Source organism: Seriola lalandi, unplaced genomic scaffold (assembly GCF_002814215.2).
Source record: "Seriola lalandi dorsalis isolate HSWRI2012SDOR001 ecotype SW California unplaced genomic scaffold, Sedor1 jcf7180002054311, whole genome shotgun sequence".
Lineage (NCBI taxonomy): Eukaryota > Metazoa > Chordata > Actinopteri > Carangiformes > Carangidae > Seriola > Seriola lalandi.
In genome coordinates this window covers 11,968-31,957 of record NW_019524864.1, presented here as the reverse complement: position 1 = coordinate 31,957, position 19,990 = coordinate 11,968, and the positions used below count along the sequence as shown (strand labels likewise).

The 19,990-nt window shown below is 42.3% G+C and overlaps 2 protein-coding genes and 1 long non-coding RNA gene across 5 annotated transcripts in view; 1 reads left to right on the top strand and 2 right to left on the bottom strand.

Annotated features, from left to right (window-relative positions):
- sncgb (synuclein, gamma b (breast cancer-specific protein 1)) overlaps positions 1-2,112 on the bottom strand; it is a 7,973-nt gene extending 5,861 nt beyond the window's left edge. For both annotated transcript variants that reach the window (XM_023406537.2, XM_023406538.2), the window contains exon 1: positions 1,992-2,112. In XM_023406537.2, coding sequence (XP_023262305.1) covers positions 1,992-2,112 — 121 coding nt within the window. The remainder of the gene's footprint in view (positions 1-1,991) is intronic.
- The window catches only part of LOC111655217 (uncharacterized), a 6,205-nt gene extending 3,108 nt beyond the window's left edge, over positions 1-3,097 (top strand). Inside the window, exon 3 of the long non-coding RNA XR_002760791.2 lies at positions 1,712-3,097. This is a non-coding gene — a long non-coding RNA (uncharacterized LOC111655217). The remainder of the gene's footprint in view (positions 1-1,711) is intronic.
- Positions 3,098-5,053: 1,956 nt separating this feature from the next.
- Positions 5,054-19,453, bottom strand: ldb3b (LIM domain binding 3b). 2 transcript variants are annotated; one of them, XM_023406572.2, is made up of 9 exons: positions 19,108-19,452; positions 14,941-15,092; positions 14,319-14,394; positions 10,958-10,980; positions 9,239-9,436; positions 8,175-8,198; positions 6,753-6,919; positions 6,552-6,588; positions 5,054-5,744 (listed from the first exon to the last, which is right to left on the bottom strand). In XM_023406572.2, the coding sequence occupies exons 1-9, from the start codon at positions 19,201-19,203 to the stop codon at positions 5,648-5,650; spliced, it is 870 nt and encodes a 289-aa protein (XP_023262340.1). In that variant the 5' UTR covers positions 19,204-19,452; the 3' UTR covers positions 5,054-5,647. The 2 variants fall into 2 exon arrangements, with proteins under 2 accessions (XP_023262340.1, XP_023262341.1); XM_023406573.2 differs by lacking the exon at positions 8,175-8,198 and having other exon boundaries at positions 19,108-19,453.
- Positions 19,454-19,990: the final 537 nt, after the last annotated feature.

Here is a 19,990-nt window from a genome sequence, read left to right as displayed (position 1 = left end):
CCCCCCCCCAAAAAAAAAAAAAAAAATCCAATAGATCTTTTTCAATAAATAGCAGGGCAGCTAAAGCACAAATCCTTTTCTGGAAAAATTACTAAAGCTTTATTTGAATATCAGTGCAGAAGATCTAGGACCTAGAACCCTTTTATTGTATATAACTGAGGATTTCTTAAAAGAAAAATCAGATTTTTCAGGATTTTTATGGTTCAAGGTTGAGTTTATTCTTCCATTAGATTAATCAAAATTGATTATATCCTTATATCCGTATCTATAACATAAAACTATAAATAAAAAACACTATAATTCTAAAAAGAACCATCTAAACAACATCATAAAAAACAGATCATTGCAGCTATTTTGTGGCAGCTTGTGTTCAGGGATTTTTTTAATTTTTTTTTTTTTCCATTTAATCACGTCCTGCTGTCTGTCCACGTCTGGCCTGTGTGTCAAAGTGAGCGTGCAGACCTTGATACTGTCACATGCTGACGTATGCACTCTGCTGCAGGCAGATACAGTGGTTTATCATGGCCATCGACCCTCTTCACTTCAGCGATCACATCCCCTCTCTCTTTTCCTGCTCCTTCCGCCTGTGATCTGCATTCCCACCCGCCCACCTCTTTCCTTCCCCTTCTCCCCTTCTCCGTCTCTCCTCCACCCTCCTTTACCTGAGCTTGTCACCACCCTGTACTCTCTGGGACATCCAGGTTCCATTTTTCTAGCGAGTTTCATCCCTCCACCGCCTCCATCATCCACCCCCCCACCCCCAATCACGACATGTCACCTGTCTCTCTCTTTCTGTCCCTCCATCTGTTCATCCCGGAGCCACGAGACCAGAAGCTCAAAGCCTTTTCTGACATAACACCCCTCCCTTTTTTCTCTCTCTCTCTCCATCTTTTCTGTCTATGTCTCTTCCCCTGCATCTCTGCATCCTTCCATTTTTCCCTGGAATGGGTGGGTTGGTGAGGTTGGTGGTATTTTGGTATGTGGGGGATGGGGGGGGTTAAAAGCTGTCAGGAAGGAAGGTGGTTAGTCATCAAAGCAGCATGCACTGGCAGGAAAATCCAGTGGACTGAGGAGGGGTGGGGGGTGGGGGGGACAAATTGCTGCAGTGCTCAAGAGTGATCCTTTCCCTGTCTACACCCCCCCCCCACTCTTTCAACTTGTGTCATTGACACTTTGTTTTGTCTATTCTCACCATCATCATCATTAAGCTGTTGCCGTGTGACAGTCAGTCAAAGTGCTGAAGAGACAGACTGCAGACGACAGCGACCACGACGTAGACTTCCACTCCGCTGACTCCTCACCCACCTTCTTACTTTTACACCCCCACCCCTCCCTCCCCTCTCAAGCGGCCTAAAAAGCCTAGCACTCGGGGTAACCTTGAGATGTGACGCAGTTGCTGCTCGAGCTAATATAAACGTGCAGCATACAACAGAAGGAACACACAGCATCTGAAGCTTCTTTAAAAAGTATAAATTCACAATTTTTTTGTTATTTTAAATACTGTGTCCTCATATACTTATTTATACCATTTTTATTTTGAATTTATACATTTATTTTTAACATATATATGAATATACCTCAAAAGAATGTATGGGATTCTGCTAAATGTAGGTCAACTCTATCATGAATTTTTAAAAAGGCAGATAAGCAGAGTCTCAGGGGGCTTCAGTGCTGTATTTAATTTAACACTGTCTGTCCCTCTGTCTTTCAGACCCCCACCCTCTGCCCTGCACCAGTCCTGCAGCAGTATCCTGCCAGCCCTCACTCCATCCCCTCCTTTCTTTCTTTTTTCCCTTCTTCTTCCTCCTCCTCCTCCTCTTCCTCTTCCTTCCTCTGTTCTGCTCCCCTCTCAAAAATGTCCCAGACATGGACACCCATGGGACCCCACCTCAAACGGTGCAAAAACACATGATGCAACGACATGCGCCATAAAATAAATGCATCTCCCCGCAAGACTTACCAACTTTCCACAGATAGGATGTGTTACATACCTACATACATCACCCCTTCCTTGGTCTTGGCTGCTGCCTCCTCCATGCCGGCTTTGGTCTTCTCTGCGGCGGCCACCACTCCCTCCTTGGCCATGGAGAACCCCTTCATCAGTACATCCATCTTGGGCGATGAGACGGCTGGGCTCCCCTGCTCCAAACGGGCCTTGGCTGGCTTGGCTGGTGCTTACAGTGAGTGTGCGAAAGAGATGATGTGAGATGTCAGAGCGTGTGTGTCTGTGTGAGTATGCGTGTGTGAGTGTGTGTGCCGGTGGCTCCTCCTCCCTTTGGTGCTACAACAGAGGGCTGAGAGGACCGCACAGCAGGGCTACAGCACGCAGACTGAGAGAGAGAGGGAGGGAGGGAACGACCGGTATGCACGAGATGGAGCGAAGAGGAGGAGAGACGGCCGGATGCTGCAGCATTTTCAAGTCATGCTGCAACCCCGCCCCTCAGCCATCCCTCCACTCTCATCCATCTTCCTCCTGATGATTCTCACTCATGCTCAGCGCAGCCTCCGGTTTGCTGTTTGCATATTTTGATTGACACGTTGCTGTGGACACACCTTTCTAGATGCTGAGCTTGTGAGAACTGTTACATAACCAACCGAGCTTCAGCACAGGAAAGTGAAGAGGATTTCTTTCCACATCATATGCCTTGTGAGATTTTGTCATGTAATCTGTAACTGCATCACACAGATTGTCTGAAAGATTTGATTCATTCATTTCATGCAGTTATTTATATATTGTGTTTCAGTAGTTTGTTGTATGTATTATTCTATTCATACATTATGCTTTTTGAAGATGGAAGGTCAGTAAAGCATTACTGATCTGAATTACATTGGATTAATACAAAATAGAGCATTTTTATTGTTGTGTGAGAAGAGAAAATGCTTTGTCATCTCCACCTGAATGAGTCACAACTGCCGCCCTCCTCCTCTTCCTCCTCCTCCTCCTCATCCTCGTCCTTTTTCTGCCAAACTTGCCGACTCAGCAGCACAGCAATTCTGTGGATGCTTTTAATATGTCCACAGCTCCATTTAATCAAAAGGGAGCATGCAGAGAGAAATAATTGTGGGCAAAAATAAAATCTGTTGCTGTGTAATAATACTCTTGGCACTTCTCTTGTATACATATATATCTGATGAAGTAAAAGTGAGAAGGGTAAAGTGATTTATCTGGAGTTCACTGAGCCATGAAGTGCTGTTTTACTGTTGCATGGAGGACGTCTAGTCTTTTGGGTCTTTGAATGTTCAGAATTGTACTGCCCTCTGGTGATCACAAGAAATTTAACATCATGACGCAGCATTGTGGCTGTAACGATGGTCTGGTTAGAATGTAAAAGACTATTCAGACTATAATTGGTCAAATTATAAGCTGTAAAAATCATCACTTGAAGAGCTGAAGCTTTTTAGAGGGCAAATCCAAGTCAAGTTAAGAATCCTCATAAGCAAATTGCAAGTCATGCTGACCATTAAGATGCACAGAATATGATTGTTTTCATTTTAAGTTGTGGTAATGTTTTTTTTGTTTTTTTTTCACATACCTGAGAACAAGTCCTTTCAGTGGTTCAAGTCAAGTGTGTAGGGAGTCAGGTATTAAGGAAGTAAAACATCATAGCAGCCATGTCCTATAAGTCTCAAATCCCCATTTCTATGACTTAAAGCTGCACTAATCCATATTATAATAATGGGTCAAATGGCTAGTGGTGCCAAACCCACACAGAATTATTCCTCGATTTTGCTATTCCCTTCAGATTTATAGAGCAGTTTAGTATCTTTCAGCTCATTGATTTGGTTTTTCAGTCTGCAACTTCACTGTTTTGGTCTCACTGTTCTCAGCAGAGTCATTTCCATGTACAGCAGGCAACTGTTTTTAGCAAAAGAAATTCTAAAAATCCTGCACCAAATGGCATGCAGACAAAGTTTTTGAAAAGTAGCTGACTTCAAGCTAAATAAAGTCAAAGATATGTAAGCTAGTTAGCTAAACGCCAGATATGTCCCTCAGGAGTTGGTGGGGACACTAACATTTGACAGATGGCCAGAAACATGACTCAAAATTGATGCTAATGTTTCCGTGTGTCTGCTGGAGGTGTACAGTAAACATTTCATTTTAAATGATATTGTGACTGTGGTGGATGAAAAGAAGCATTGTGCTGCTTTGTTCATCGACTTGTCAAAAGCGTCTTACAAAACCTACTGAATATCGGTTGTGACCCGATTGCTTATGGATGCGAACAGGTGATGTTCAATCAGCTTCAGTGTTCAATTGTCCTTTTCACAATTTATATCATCATGTTACCTGATCGTTAAATAACTAACGTTCATTTATATGCAGATGACATGATTTTATATTGTTGGCTAATTCTATTGAATCAAACCCGCTGTCAGGACCGGATCACACTGCATATTCCCTGATTTGGAAAGGCTGCTTATCGATATTAGTTGCTTAAAACTCATGGGATAACCTACAACGCACACTAAATATCAGTTCCCTGATAACATTAGGACAATTTAGAAAATGCTTTCAAATCTTTGAAATTTTAATGTTTTTGTTTGTTTTGTTTGTTTTTGTTCCTCAATGTATTCCCAAGACAATAGATAAAGGTTGATGATGATGATGAATCAAATCCTCAGAGGTAGAATGTCCAACTCATCTGCTCCATCATCAGAAATGTCTTTCTTTTGTGCCACACATTCATTTAACAGAGACAAACTGAGAATGCAGCAGCAGTAATATTCAGCTCCTCATGCAGGGTATATTTGAGGCTTTGTCCCCCCTGCCACAATAACTATGTCACTGTCCATGGTGCCACCAGCTAATATGCAATCATATTATCCTGTCAAAAGCTATCAGATGCTCCTCTTGAATGACACTCTGATTTGCAAAGTCAAAACAGCCCATCTGGTATCCCAGTGGCACTAGCAGTGACAGGAAATGTGACTCATTTATTGAGGAATGTTTCTATCAATCATGACACTGCACCATGCCTCCAGTTTTGATTTCAAAGACAGAGGGCGACACGATCATTTCATTTGTGGGTTTGCAACAGTTCACTCAGCTCTATAGTTTTAAGAAAACATTTATTCACATTGATATCAGTACATTTTTGAGTGCATTTTTTTTTACATATTGTATATGTGCATGTAGATAAACCTCTATGTGTGTGTGTGTGTTTGTCCATGTGTGCCTTCTCACAAGCATGCTGATTGTGTTAGAATTCCTAAGTTTGTGTATGCGGTTTATGTACTGGATACATAAAAGAAACATCAGTTCTGCATTTTCACTTGAATACTTATTATTTTTTGTACAATTTCCCTTTCATGTAAGAGAGACAGAACCCAAACAAACAGGGAACAAAGAAAGAAAGAAAAACCCAAATGCGACATCAGGTCTTAGCAGTGGACAGATACATTTGACAGGTAACCTTGAGCTTATGAACACAGAGCATTCTCACACTAACAGTTAGTACCTCACATTCTACTAATCTAGTCTACGACACTATCTCACATCGCTGAGGAGTTTTCTCCTCCTGCTGCTCCTTTTTTTCCTCCATAATTTATCCCCACTTCCTGTTAACTCCTGTGCTTTTGTCCATGTCCTCCTATACATGTCGTCGTCCTCCTCTCTGCCTCTCTCTCTCTTCTCTCCTGTTCCTCTTTATTCCTGGATGTTGAGGATCTGTGCAGACAGTCCGTGGTGCCAGTTCTTCAGCTTGGCAAAGCGAGGCCCTTTCACCTCGGACTCAAACTTCTCCCTGATGGTGAGGAAGGAAGGACAAGACTCTTACATCAGGTAATCAATTAATTACTTTTTTAAAAGAATCACTCAGCATTTTGGAGTAGCTACACTTATTTGCTCTCTTGCCAAGAGTTCCATGAGAAGATTGATAGCACTCTCATGTCTGTGCAGTACACATAAAGCCGGTAGATTGTTATCTTAGCATAAGGCCTGGAAATGGGGCGGGCAGCTAGCCTGGCTTTGTCTTCACATAACAAAATGATTCTACCAGCAAACAAGACACAACAGTTAATTAGCAAGCTCGAGTAGCCCCAGTTTGTCTCATGTATTTGCATTTGAGTCACAATGGTAAGCATTCATTTCCCTGAAAAATAATTACCTGTCAATGTTTGAAAAACCAACGGGAGATGAAAAACACTTAGCGTTGCTCTGAAGGTATTTGGCAAAATACCACAGTGGTTCAAATGTAATGCTAATATTTGAGAGATATTATCTTTGTCACTTGAATATGAACGTGTTGTTTTGGGGCATTTGCTGGATAGACTGATGCTGTCTCACACAACCACTAGATGTCACCTAATAAAGCGTTAACTATGGGTCGTGACAAGCTGCTTGCACAAATGACCTATGGGAGCACAGTCTCGTAGCTTAATTACAGTACAGACATTTGATTTTCTCATCTAATGAAGAGCAAATAAGCAGATTTCGCAAAATGTTGGACATGAGCAAGTGTTATTATTATGTATCCAGGAAAAAAAGTTGCATGCAAAACTGAAGTGCTGCAGTCTGCAAAAGTGAGGAGTCTGTAACAACTCCCCCTTACCTCGACTTCTGCAGGGCTTCCTCATCTGGGTCTTGCACTGTATGGAGAGAGACACTTGTTAAGGACTCACTAATGAGACGATAACTGAGTCTGAACAAGAAGTGAGGATTAGCAGAGATGAGTATCAAGAAGGTCAAGAGAGAAAGTATGGACAGCCACAGGATGGAATAAAGAAAAAAATAAAGTAGTCAATGTACTGACTGTATTCAGTGCCAGTGATGTGGGCCAGCATTCTGAAGCTCTTGGACTGCAGGTTGGCAGCGCGACGAGCCCACTCAGACATGTCCTGGTTTACCTCTCCTGGCCTGATCACTGCCTGGTACACCGGAGATGCACAGTCTACCACAGGGTCCTTGACAGGCAGAACACTGCAGGGTGGAGAGTACTGTTAGAGTTGTATTACGTCTATCTTTTTTTTGAGTATATTTGGGTATGTCCATTCTGTGTGTCAAACTGGGAGAATTAAAAAGTTAATAACATACAGGAAGGGTTAAGCATTTTCTAAGATACCAAATATGTTTACCCCTAACCCTGACCCTTACCCTGTAGGTCAAGTTGTCCTAAGCCTCAAACTTGACAAAACTTCATTTCCTTCCTCCAGCATAAAAAAGAATGGATGGTACCTGCCTGTTAACTTATGGTAGAGGGATATTATATATATTGGCACTAACATTTCAGCAGTAGTTTCAAGTTTCAAATCTGATGTACCTGTGACCACACGCATCATTACTGATGACTGGTGTGGTCAGAAATGCTACAACTTTCAGGTGCTGTTAAGTTGCTCCCAAGTATTTTAACTTCACATTTCATGGTGTGTTTATGCATTTTTCAAATTATTCTAATTACATAGGTTTTTGTTTATAGCAATAATATTGGTGAATGTGAGAGTGTTGCAGTCTGTGTGTTGCTTTCCAGTCATGGTGCCTTTTCCTTAAAGTACCACTAGGGAGCGTCAATGTATTGTTACATGAGAGCTGCAGAGGTTGTTGAGATGAAACAGTACAGTCTGTTTGTTCATCGTTTACATTCACTGTATACGTGTTGTCCCATGGTTTATCCCGGGAGGTGTCAGTAGTGTACAGTACATGGTAAATACTGGAGTGAGTTTACACAGCAACATAACTGAATAGTGTTTTTTCAGCATTCTTTAATGAGTGTTAGAAAAGTCAGTCAATACTGATCGGGCAGTAGTTGTTTGAAAACCTGTGATTCGATACTCAGAACATTCCCATGCCATGAAATCCCATCAGGTTCCTCAGGCTTTGATGCTGTTGGCTGCTTTTTCTTCAGCTGAGGACTCCAGAACAGACCCAAACACGACTTGCACTCTCACACTCTGACCAAAGTACTTCTAAGTACTTCTACACATATAACCAGTCCATGATGCCCTTGTGGTTAGTGAGTTTATTCATCAAACACCTTGGTTTGACACGTAACACGTCAGGAACAGATGTAAAAACATGAACACATTAAAATAGATAAATAGATGCCGAGGAACATTTTCAGTTTGATATTAGTGTATGTGACATATGGAGCAATGCACAAGCTGTTATGAAATCATGAGACGAAGGAGACACATGTATGAGGCGAGGCAGGATGGAAAAGGAGCGCTGCTGTACTTACGCCAGGGGGGAGCCCGCCTCCTCACTGGGGTCACAACCGGGAAGGGAAGATGGGAAGGGATGGGTGCAGGACAGCACAGGTGTGGTTGGTTGGTTGTGGATGGAATGAGCAGAGGAAAGTGGGTGAAAGGCAGGGAGGAGTACGTGGCGCGAACACGGACAACAAGGAAAAGCCCGGCCATACGTACAGTAGAGTAGACATCCGAGTTGTAGCAGCTCAAGGTATTCTATACGTTTAAAAGCTGCTTTTTGTTTGGGCTTCTCAGGCAAAGTATCTTAAAGGGTTGGTTCACCTAGATTAGAAAAAAAAATTCTTCCTTTTTTTTTTTTTTTTTTGCAGAGCTTGTGAGATACCCATCTGCAAGATTTGAGCTGCTGGTCCAGGAAGGATCCTGGATAATTTAATGAAACTAAAGATTTAGGTTATGGCCATCAGTTTTAATTAATATTCACTTTATTTAAATACTCATAATAATCAGTAATACATTAATAATAATAATACATTAATAATCAGTTTGGGGCAGTGAATGGCTCAGCTAATTTTGTTAATAACTTTTGTTTGTTGTTTGTTTTGTTTTAGATTTTTGTAGCTAGACTTTTCTTTAAGGATCACATACTTGGAACTGCTGCATTTAACACCGTCTATACAAAAACTAAACAGGACTTTTACTTTTGTCAATGAGAGAGAGAGAGAGAGAGAGAGAGAGGCCAGGATACTGTTTCTGGAAAGATGTGTCATTACAAATTTTTTTTATACATAGATTTTCAATGCTGTAAGTATCTACGAGACATTTCTTTTAGCAACATTATATTGAGGGTGGAGGCACAAATCTTAGACAAAGATAAAACCTAGACAAAGAGGTCCGAAACTCTCTGCTTGACTACATGCTGTAGCAGCCCATGTGTGAAAGAATGGATTATTTTGTTGTTGTAATTTGGGTGAACCAACGCTTTAATTTTTCGGCGCATTAGCCGCTTTGATCAGTGTGATGTGTTGTCAGGTGCGTGAGTGGAGAGAGCGCCTAAGATACTGGAGAGGGGGTTAGTTTGGTTGTGTGACCTCACCTGTCGTGTCCCTTGGCCTGCGACTGGCCTGCGATGGCGTCCATGATGGCATCCTGTGAGTACATGCTGATTGGTGTGTTGTACTGGGCGTGAACGATGGTGGCCTTTCCACCCGGACCCCTCACCTCAATGGGCTTGTGGGTGGACAGGGCTGAGTCTTTCAGAGCAATGGGGTTGAAGCTGGGAGTGTACTCCACACTGTCAGTGTCAGAGGGAGGGGGGAGGGGTCAGAGGTCAATGGGTCGAAGAGCAGGTTTCAGGTGCAGGGGTGAAGATGAGAGGGTTAACAGCCAGGGGGAGGAGAAGGGAATTTGAGAGGAGAGAAACGACAGAGAAAGCACCAAAGTGAAGGGAGGAAACTGGGTCAGCGTGAAGTAATGCAACTGACAGATGGGGGGGGGGCATTTGTACCGCTCAATATTAACTTTTTGTACTCTCTGTATTCACCTACTCACAGTAAATACACATCACACTATACTTCAACTATGTCCCAGTTCCATACTACAAACACATTCTAGGCATTTTTTGAGGTTGAAGGGTGTTCCCACTAGAAAACTCAGAAAACTCAAAATTCAGTTTAAAGTTACTTTTTTCCCTCAAGGATGCAGATTATTTTCCGAGACAACAATGAGAATAATAGAAAAACTGAAAACAAAAAAATCTACACTTAAAAAAAAAAGATGGCAGTAATGCTGACGAAGGCACCCTCTAGTGGATGGAGGGATAGGAGCGGTGAATGGGCACAATATGTATTTTGTTGTATGTTAACTTTTAAAATAAAAAAAATATACTAACATATAATGTATTAGTACATAATGCATCCTGTTTAACATCACTGTGTAGTGTGGAGCTGGGACAGATGCTTAATCCAACCTGATTCACAGTTTAACAACTACTTAACACTTACTAAAGGAAAACAGCGATAAAGCTGACACACCAGTCCAAAGAAAACCAAACATGCTAATTTATCACAACAACCACCAGGCCAGACTGACAGGACCACTGGACATTTTTTTTTTCAAATGATGCATAATGACACTCACACGACGCAGAGGATGTTTTACTGATACACACTACTGCTCATGCATTTATTCACAGTATGAACTGTAAATAGATTCATATTCACACAATGAATATGAAAGCTAAAGAGGACCAGCAGAGGTGAAAAACAGATATCATCAAGTATTGGCATTAAATATATTCAAGTATTCAAAATAAAAGCATTAATTTTGCTTCTTTTAAACTGTATTAATATGTATGTTACTCTACGTATGTTAAAGTCAACCTACTCCATATACTGTAATTGTAGGTAGTTTATAAATTATGATTTCGTAAACTATGTTTTGTAAAATCTTTATCGATATAGACGAATGAGTGAAATGTTGTGATGGAAAAGTAGGAAGTCTCGCACAGTTTACTCAAGTGAAGTAGCACCTTTAAACCGTACTGCAGTACAGTACTTGAGTAGATGTACTTTCACTTTTCACTTCAGGGGACCAGGTGCTGTTAATAACATGTTGCCGTTACCTGAAGAAACAAATGACCAGCACACGCAATATGCTGTTACAGTTACATAGAAGCTTCACACACATGAATCCATGTTGGACACAACTTCACTTCACACCAGAATCACCAGCGACAGATCTCTAAAAACGTATACTCTCTCTACCGAGGCATACTTCATGCACATTGAATACTGGCAAATGTGACGGTACTGACTTTGCAGCTGTGTTTGCGATAACCTGAAACACACCAGAGAGGGAGGGACGGACAGACAGAGGCAGACAGAGAGGGAGAGAATGTAATGAATCACCAGTGGTATTTTGGTGATAACAATGGCACCGTGCGTTTGTGGGAAACTATCCAAATATCAGTGCTATCCTGTAATCCCATGTAAAGGTAAGAATAGCAATGGCTATATAACCCAGCTTCCCCTGCATCATCAGGAGTGACTGACAAGGGCAGAAGTGTCTCAATCACATGACACAGGGCAGGAGGGGGGTCGGGGAGGTCTGCAGAGACACATTTAGCACAGAACAGACACAAATATACACAAACACAACACGAACCACCTGATCCACTTATGTCAGAACTGCAGCCACGAATCCAGGCAGAAGTAGAGAAGCTGCCATTACTGCAGCACTGCAGGATTTCACCTTTTAATCTACGAGATCTCAGTATCATGTGTTCCTGATTAGTAAATCGTGAACAACTTCTAAGTCATTCCTGCACTTACACATCCAGACAGCGGAGATCGAAAAGAGACAGTATCTTAATGTTTGTTTTAAACTATCACTTTAGGAGTCAGTAACTCAGTGAAATTTGTTGGTCGTCACGCTGCCACTGCAGTAATGACGGCGGTGCTTGAGAGTGCAACACATAAATCAGCCGACCAATGCGTCAATAGGGAACCAAAGTGAAACTGGAACTTCCAGAGGTGAGAAAACCTCATTCAAAATCCCATTGAGATTTTATAATTAAAATTTACAGCCTCGGCATCTTTCTCAGCAGTATATGTCGTGTGGCTTGTTTCAAACAGTATGTTTGTCAGTATGTATGGGCTGTAGTTCTTCAAAAAATGATATAATAGTTTTAGTTTATTCAGTATTTGTTTTTTAATGGAAACAGCAGAAATTACAATTAGTAATTTGGAAAAAAAAAAATTTAGAGGTAAGAGTTTTATTTTTATCGACCTAGTGCTGTATTCGATGCTGATTTGTCTCAAAATATGGAAATTAAAGTCCAGGAACAGGCTTTTTTCAGGAGGAAAACCTGGATCTAGTGTCATGACTTTGGCTCTCCATACAGTACACAGATGTGTTCAGGGTACAGTAGGTGAGGTGGAACGTGCTCGGCAGCACCTCACATGTGAGACATCTCCCTACAGATAGGGGGGGTCTTATCTCAGGTTTGGAAAAGAGGCATTCAGGGGATTCAGGATGATGGTGTGTAATCGGAGCGGAACATTCCATGACCATGTACAACAGCTGCTCTCTCCTGTGTGTGTGTGTGTGTGTGTGTGTGTGTGTGTGTGAGTGTGTGTGCCAAAGGAATCAGAGTCTCCATGTACCGGGTGAGGTGGGGCCGTTGGCATGGTACTTGCCGTCATCGTCCTGCGGTCGTTTCTGGAGCACATTTCCTGACACCTGACTTATCCTTGGCCCTTACTGTAAAGCAGCTCAGCTCCAGAGGGGGAACACATTAGTGGAGACTGATACCTGGATGTTATATGTCAGAGGCCAGGCAGATTACGCCTTTAATTAACCTCCACAAGTATTCCATGACTTCACCCAAACTCATGTAACATTCAGAAAGTCCTTGTTATTAATGATCTGGTGGTCGTTAACTGAACTGCAGTCAGCATCCTGTTGCTCGCGCATGTGCTCGCGCTCCGTAGATAGGCATCAGCCAGCATCCAAAACAGTAACATGACATACATGAGAGTGAACGTGACTGACCGGCATCATGTTGATAGATGAGGTAACTAAGGTTGGACTATTATAGTTTGACTATAAACGATATTTTAGACTATATTTGAGTGTCCGGCACTAGCATAGTGCTAAAACAAAGTGTTAAGATAGGTCTGGCTTTGCAAGACTATAGTTTGACCCCATGTTGACTATAGTTTTGGTCACATTTCTGTTTGGCCAGGTGGGATTCACTACTGTATCTTCGTGGTGATGGTCGCTGACTCCATTTCTATGCTAACATTAGCTAGTGTTGCGCTGCAGGGGAATTGAAGAGAGGCATTGAAGTAAGTCACTCGAGAGCGAGCATCAAAGCTAGATCCTACATTATGATGAATATGGGCACTGTACTGTATTTTGAGTCAGTCTTCCCACAGCTCCAAATGTGTATTAATACATGGGTCTGTACCATTCACAAGAACTGATGAAACCAAGAGGCTCATTTATATCGTCTTCCAACCACGACCACTTGAATTTCAGCCGAATTTGACAGCATCAGAAAACATTTGAATGGGGCGCTGAGGCCACTCGACCTTTAGTTCAGTCTCTCAGATCTGCCTGTAATAAAGATCATCAAATGACCCTGTAGCCTGATCTCTTGCTATTCTGTTACCTGGATGCAGTCCAGGTATGTTTGTGTGTACGCTCCCAAAATAGTGCCACGTGTGAGAGGAATGAATGTTGGGATTGCGATGGAAAGTTCTGAGTATATTTTCTCATCACGGTCCTGTTAATGTGAGGTTAAACAAAGGCGTGACTCCACTCCTCTAGAGTTAATGTTAAATTTTCTTACATTAGCTTGTGGGTGTGTTGGTTTTAGGGGTGATCCCTGAAGGAGTTAAATCACCTCCTCTCAGTGTTACATAACCGGAGGTTAAATGTCCTTTTGGTAACCTACCCCAGCGATGAAACTCCCCCGGCAGCTGCCGACCCTTCTCCTAACTTGCCCTGCATCAGCATCATTTCTTTGAGAGTTTCAGGAGAGTAGAGGCCGATCGGGGAATTGTACTGCCCCCGCTGACCTGGCGGAGATATGGCAGCTGCTGCAGAAGAGGCAGGAACCTTGACCGGGGTCGAGAGGAGCTCTGGATCTTTTTTAAGCACTTGGAAGTCATTCCTTTCGGAGGGCTTTTTATCCTGGAAAATTTCATAGGACACTGACATTTTCATTTTAACTTCTCCGAAAGGCCTGATCTCCCCTTTCATCTTTTCTAAATTGCTAAAAGACAGGAGAAGGTCCAGATATTTTAAATAGAAAGCTATATAGTTAAATGAGACTTAAGGGAACAGCTTGTGTTTTCCTAATTTTCCTGTCATGTGATTTGTGTTTGTGGTTTGCTGACCTCTGACCTCTGCACAGGACTGCCTGCAGTTGCACTGTGAATATTTTACACTAGAGGGCAGCAGGACACTGCCTGGTGGCACCATTAAAGAGTTGTAAAGATGATCTTCTCACAAACACAGGACAAGAATACAGAACAGGAATGACAGACGTATGTAGAAATATGCACAAGTATGCAGACATACATATTGTGGTTGTATGGATAAGTGGTATTTTGTGTGTGTTGATTTTTTTCTATGTGTTTACTTGAGGACACTGTGGGTGTTTATACCTTCTGGTGGGGGATGACTGGCATGGGTGAGTCCATTCTTGGAGTTGCTGTGGGAACTGGTGCAGGGCGTCTTGATCTGTAGATTAGACAACAAAGTATTATAGCCTTTGAAATTAATTTGTTGACAGGGTCAGGAAATTAAATTGTTCCTAGGTGCTTCACAGCAGAGTGATGTGTGAAACTAGAAGACTGTTTTCAGATCTGTTGAGGGGGTAAAGTTTTTTCTGTTCTCACATTAAATCTGAGTTTAGCTTGTGTATGCAAATAAGATTTTGTGACATCACAAGTAGTTTAGGAGCCAATCCTTGACCAGTATGAAACTGGTAACTTTACTGATATTGTGTCCAGCAGTAAAACTTGAAATATATTTGTATATTTTTACTGTATATTCTGGATTTTCCAGAGGGTTAAAAGTAACTAAAACTTCTTTTTGTATTTGTATGTGTCTTAAAACATGTGTGAAGCAGCATTTGTGGCTATTTTGAAGACACTGATTTATCCCACATCCTTTTCTGTCTGAGGTTGACATTATCCAGGACCAGGACCTTGAAAGTTCCCTCTGCATCATCTACTGAAGTTTGTGTGGACGGGTGTTTTCGGTGTAAGTGTGCTGCTTGTTTACTTCTGCATGGTGAGCACCAGTTTGGTGGTGGCAGACTTGATCTTGTTCTGGGCCTCCAGGTGCGTCATCCCATCAGTGCTAACCCCGTCAATGGCTGAGATGATGTCGCCCTGGGTCAGGCTGCCGCCCGCCGCCTTGCTGCCCGGAGTTATCTATGGAGGGGGGTCAACAGGGCAGGTCACACAAGGACCACTGACACAGATTCCTCAGGAAACACGCACGCTAAACTGCAGTTACACAAACACAAAAATATGTTACAGAGTGAGTAAATATTTGTGGATGCTGGATTAGTTCCCCAAAGTGGGTGTGAATGAAAAACCTAAGAGTCTTCGATGCATATCAGGAAAATGAAAATGAAATTTGTTAATTTGACTGTTAATTTTTGCCTGAAACTCCAGGTCAAAACAGCTTTACAGCTCAGCTGATGTGTGATTTCGTCTTTTAGTCATTCCGCGTAGCACTTATGCTGTGAATGTAGCAGCTCAGTGAAAGAGGATTAAAGGTAAAGAAGAAAAAAAGTTGATGAAGCAAAATAAACTAATCCATCCGATCTGCATGTGAAGTGCCTGGATAAAAGGTTCATCGTTTGGGTGATGAGCAGAGTGGAACCACATTTTATCTCATAGTCTAATCAGTCTCCACCGCAGCAAATACGGCTCTTTATCACTGAGATGGATGGGCAGAAAAGCAGCGAGAGTTCTTTTAAAGAGCCATAGCATGTGCAGGACAGAATTATCTTATTTCTAATGTGGATTGAAAAGGTGAAAATGGTGTATAGGCTAAAACAGGATGAGGACAGGATATAAAGTAAAGGGATTGAGAAACTAAACTAAAACTGTTTTCAAAAAACTTTTTCTTTTTACACTTCTTTTCAATAGCCATCCATGTTTTATTGACCTTCAGCTGAGTATTTACTCTGCTGGCTGTGCTGCAAAGCCAGACTTCAGTGGTTAAACTACACACAGAGGAGGTCTGAGCTGAGCTCTGAGGCCTGGGGCATACAGGACTGGGTCTAGGCTTACAGTCAACTCGTTAGAGTTAAAAATAAGCAGCGCTGTTGATGCCTACGGCTTGACTGTGATTGACCCAGCTGAGCCCCCACTGCCGTCCCCCAAACACACACACACACACCACACCCCTCCCACACACCTGCTGCTGACATTCATTCACGACTTCCTTGATTTTATCCCTTTTTTCTGCTTACATTAATAATAGTGTTCCTCTCTACAAGCCACATTTCCCTTTTATTTGTCTCCATTTCTCTCAGTTGTGCTTTTCTCACACTGTCACTCGTCTTTGTTCCACCTGTCAAACTCTCTCCTTCTTGGTGTTTGCTATTTGCACGTGTTTCTTTCTTTAGTATTTTAATTCCAGTCATTATGTGTGTGTGTGTGTGTGTGTGTGTGTGTGTGTGTGCATGTGTGTGTGTGTGTAGAAAGCAAAGTTACAGCAGAAAGGCAAGGTGATAACATGATTTCAGCACGGTGGCCTCTGTGTAATCAAACACACATGTAGACACATGACACCACTCGAGCACTCTGCCATGCATGTCTTCATATGAATCAAATACTTCAGATGACAAACAGAAGATGGAGAAGAAAGACAGAGAGACAGAGCAGCGCTACCTTGGACAGATAGTGTTGGACAGTGTTGGAGTTTGAGCAAGGACATTTTTCTTGTGTTTCTTGCACGTTTTATAGTGTGTCGAAATGCATTAGATCGGTCCATAAAAAGACACAAAGTCAGTCTGGATATTTTCTCACTTTTCCCACGTGCACAAGCTCATGACAGCAGCCAATCAGAGACCGGAGAGCTGTTTTCATTCACTTAGAAATATCTCAGCCTCATGAGAGTATGTAAATAGACTGAAGTGACATGGATGACACATATTGAGAGGGTTAGGATTAGGGGTGCTACTGTATTTTAGCAGCTTTTCATCACTGCAACTACGACACTCTCTCTCTCACACTCTCGAACATACTCATGTAAAATCACTGGACAGGCGCAAACCAGTTTGGTTTTGTCACATATTTCATGGCCGGCATTTCAACGTGACTAACAAGATGTAAGGAATTCACCGTCTTCATTCCTCTTTCCTTTCTTAGTTCTTGGCAAAAGTAGGCTGACATCCAAACCGCGGTTGAGTTACGTCAAACTGTAACAGCACCCAGAGTTGTCACGTCAAGCTGAAGTGTTTTATGTTAACCTGCCAGAGCCTTTCATGACCGCAGGATGAATACAAATCCAGTGACACAATGTCATACCAGACTCGCATCAAACTTCCCCTATAGTTGCCTAAGACTGGGACCAGAAGACAATAAACTAACAGCTGTGGATTAACACAATATAAGAGTATATTATATTGATCCACAGCTCTACACAGCTATATAGCACACATATAGCACGGCTAACAATATAATAAAGCTGAGCATCAGGCAGGACTGAGGAGTGAGGAGCTGGAGGTGGAGAGTTAATATCCACCCTGTTCTAACTCAGGTAAACACCATCTCCTCTGTACCTCATTCCTTTCCTTTCTATCAAGCCTCCATCCGTCCATCCATCCATCCACCCGTTCCTCCACGGTGACGGTGTCCACTCAGGAGCCGCTCCGAAAGCTGAAACTGACCATAAGCGAGGAATAAAGCTTACTGAAGGTAACACAAGCTGCCATTAGCTTCCTCGCTCACCTCTCTCCATCCATCCACATCTCCTCCCATGCTATTTAAAGGAAATGCTGTAAATACACCAGCAACCCTGCCAGAGGGAGAGACAGAGAGAGAGAGAGAGGGAGAGAGAGAGACCCTGTCTATCTGCTGCAGAAGTTAAAACTAATCTGCTGTTGTTATTTGTAGACTGAACTTTATTTGCCCCGAGTTTTCTTGCACTCTTATTATATTCAAGAATATCTTCTTTATCTAAACTGAGGGTGGAGGATGTTTTATGGCACACATAAGAAAATAGAGTAATTATATTTTTGTCGGCTGTCATTTGCAAGAGTAGAAACAAGTCTTTAACTTTAGTTAGTCTTAGTTTTTAAGAGACTTGACAGTTAAAATAAATCAATCAGTCTCAAAAACCTCAATAATCGTTCTTTGACTCTGCTGTGCTAAAAAAGAATTCCACTTTAGTGACTCTAGTTGATTACGATATTTCAAGGTTAAATTTAGAGGGGAAGAGGGGAGAGATTTGAGCTTGTATGTAAAGTAATCGAAGTATCGGTTTTACTCTTTTTTTTGTTCCAAGTATAATTTTAATGAAAACTAACAGCAGTAAAAGTTAACTAATGCAGCAGCAGCTCCTCCACTCCAGTGAAAGTATTCCTGTCCTTCCACCGCTGGTCTATTCTGGAAATCTCTCTGGAGATTACATCTGAGCCTCCCTGCCATCATCATGTACAGCAACATTACATAACTGGCCACTGTACAGCCACTGCTCACACGCACACACAAATCACACTTGCGCACACACATATCACACGCATATGCACATGCATAGGCATGAGCTTGATGAAGCCGAGAACTTGCAAACGCATTAAAGTCAAACCAAGTGAAAAGGTGATTTCCAGTTGAAACTGAGCCAAATTTGCTTGGACAAATGACAGTTTTCATTCATCTAGGTCACATTTAATTGTTTGAGGGACTGTATTTTACTCTGTAGGAGGTCCATTTATAAACCTGCTTCACTTTCAGTCATTTAAAAGTTGAAGCAGTAGTTAGATATAACCTAGATGTCTAAAAAAAAACATGAACTTTTCAACATAATGTGGTTTTTCCTGAGACACCTACACATTTTTTCACCTGCAAATCATCAACGTGACGTTTACTCTAGCAGGAAATGTGATGAAGGTGAAGCTTTTTGAAGTTAGAGGGACGAGTTAGGTGTGATGAGCATGTGTATGTTGGTTTTTATTATCTTTGAGTAGATCAGTTTGACAAAGTCAGACAGTCAGTGTACCATGGTGAGTGCTGAAGTTTCAATTTAAAATCGTCGGTGCACTATTTTGTCATATTTCATCCTAACGTGACAATGCCGGTGCACAGCAGATTATCACTTTGCCCTTGTTTGTGAGTTATTTTGTCAGTGTCACACCACTTGTTGCTTTTTCTTTTTCTTGTAAGTTGCTTTGTCACAACACATATGAGTCTGTGAGGGTGACTCTGTCCTTACCCTGGAGATGGTGAGTGGCATGTTGAAGTCCTTTCCTCCCTGTAGTCTGAAGCCCCATGGAGCAGGGCCATTCAGAGTCACTGTGTACGTACTCATCTTCGGTTAAACGTCAACACTCCTCCTGCTAGCAACTCCTGCTGGCTGTGTGGTTTTCTCCTCCTGCTCGGCGTGCCCTTGTTCTCCGTTCCTCCCCTGCTATCCTTTTTGTCCCAGCCGGCGCCTCCTCCGTCCGTCAGCTCTGGCTTCACTACCGTCTATCCCCGTCTGCTCCCAGCACTCAGGACAAACACCCTGGGGTGGTGGTGGTGGTGGTGGTGGTGGGTGGGTGGGTCAGGTGCTGTGGAACCTCTGTGACACACACACAAATACAGACACACACATACACACACACAGGCATGCATTTGTGCACACAAATACACACGTGTGCAGAAAGACACACATACACAGAGAAAGTACAGAGTCAAGCTGAGACATGGCTGAATAACATCCTCAAACTTTTACTGAAATCAAAAGCTCTCCCAACAAACCTCCAATCACTAAGTGGAAACTCTCAAAAATCAACAATAAACTCAGTATTAAGATGCAGAAGAGTTTCTTGCCTGAAGGGTTGCTGAGGGTGAGGGACAGACAGCCTAAGAATAGCCAAGGCGAGCAGAGACACAGGGGCCCTGGCCCTTATAAGGCCTGTAACACGAAGCCCCAGAATGCTTCACTGCAGACTCACATCGCCAATATAGACCCCTCTTACTGCCACACATTCTCTCTCTCTCTCTCTCTCTCTCTCTCTCTATCTTTCTCTCTCTCTCTCTCTCTCTCTCTCTCTCTCTCTCTGCACCAGCAGATCATGCTGCTAACACCCTATTATCCATAATCAGTCTCAGTA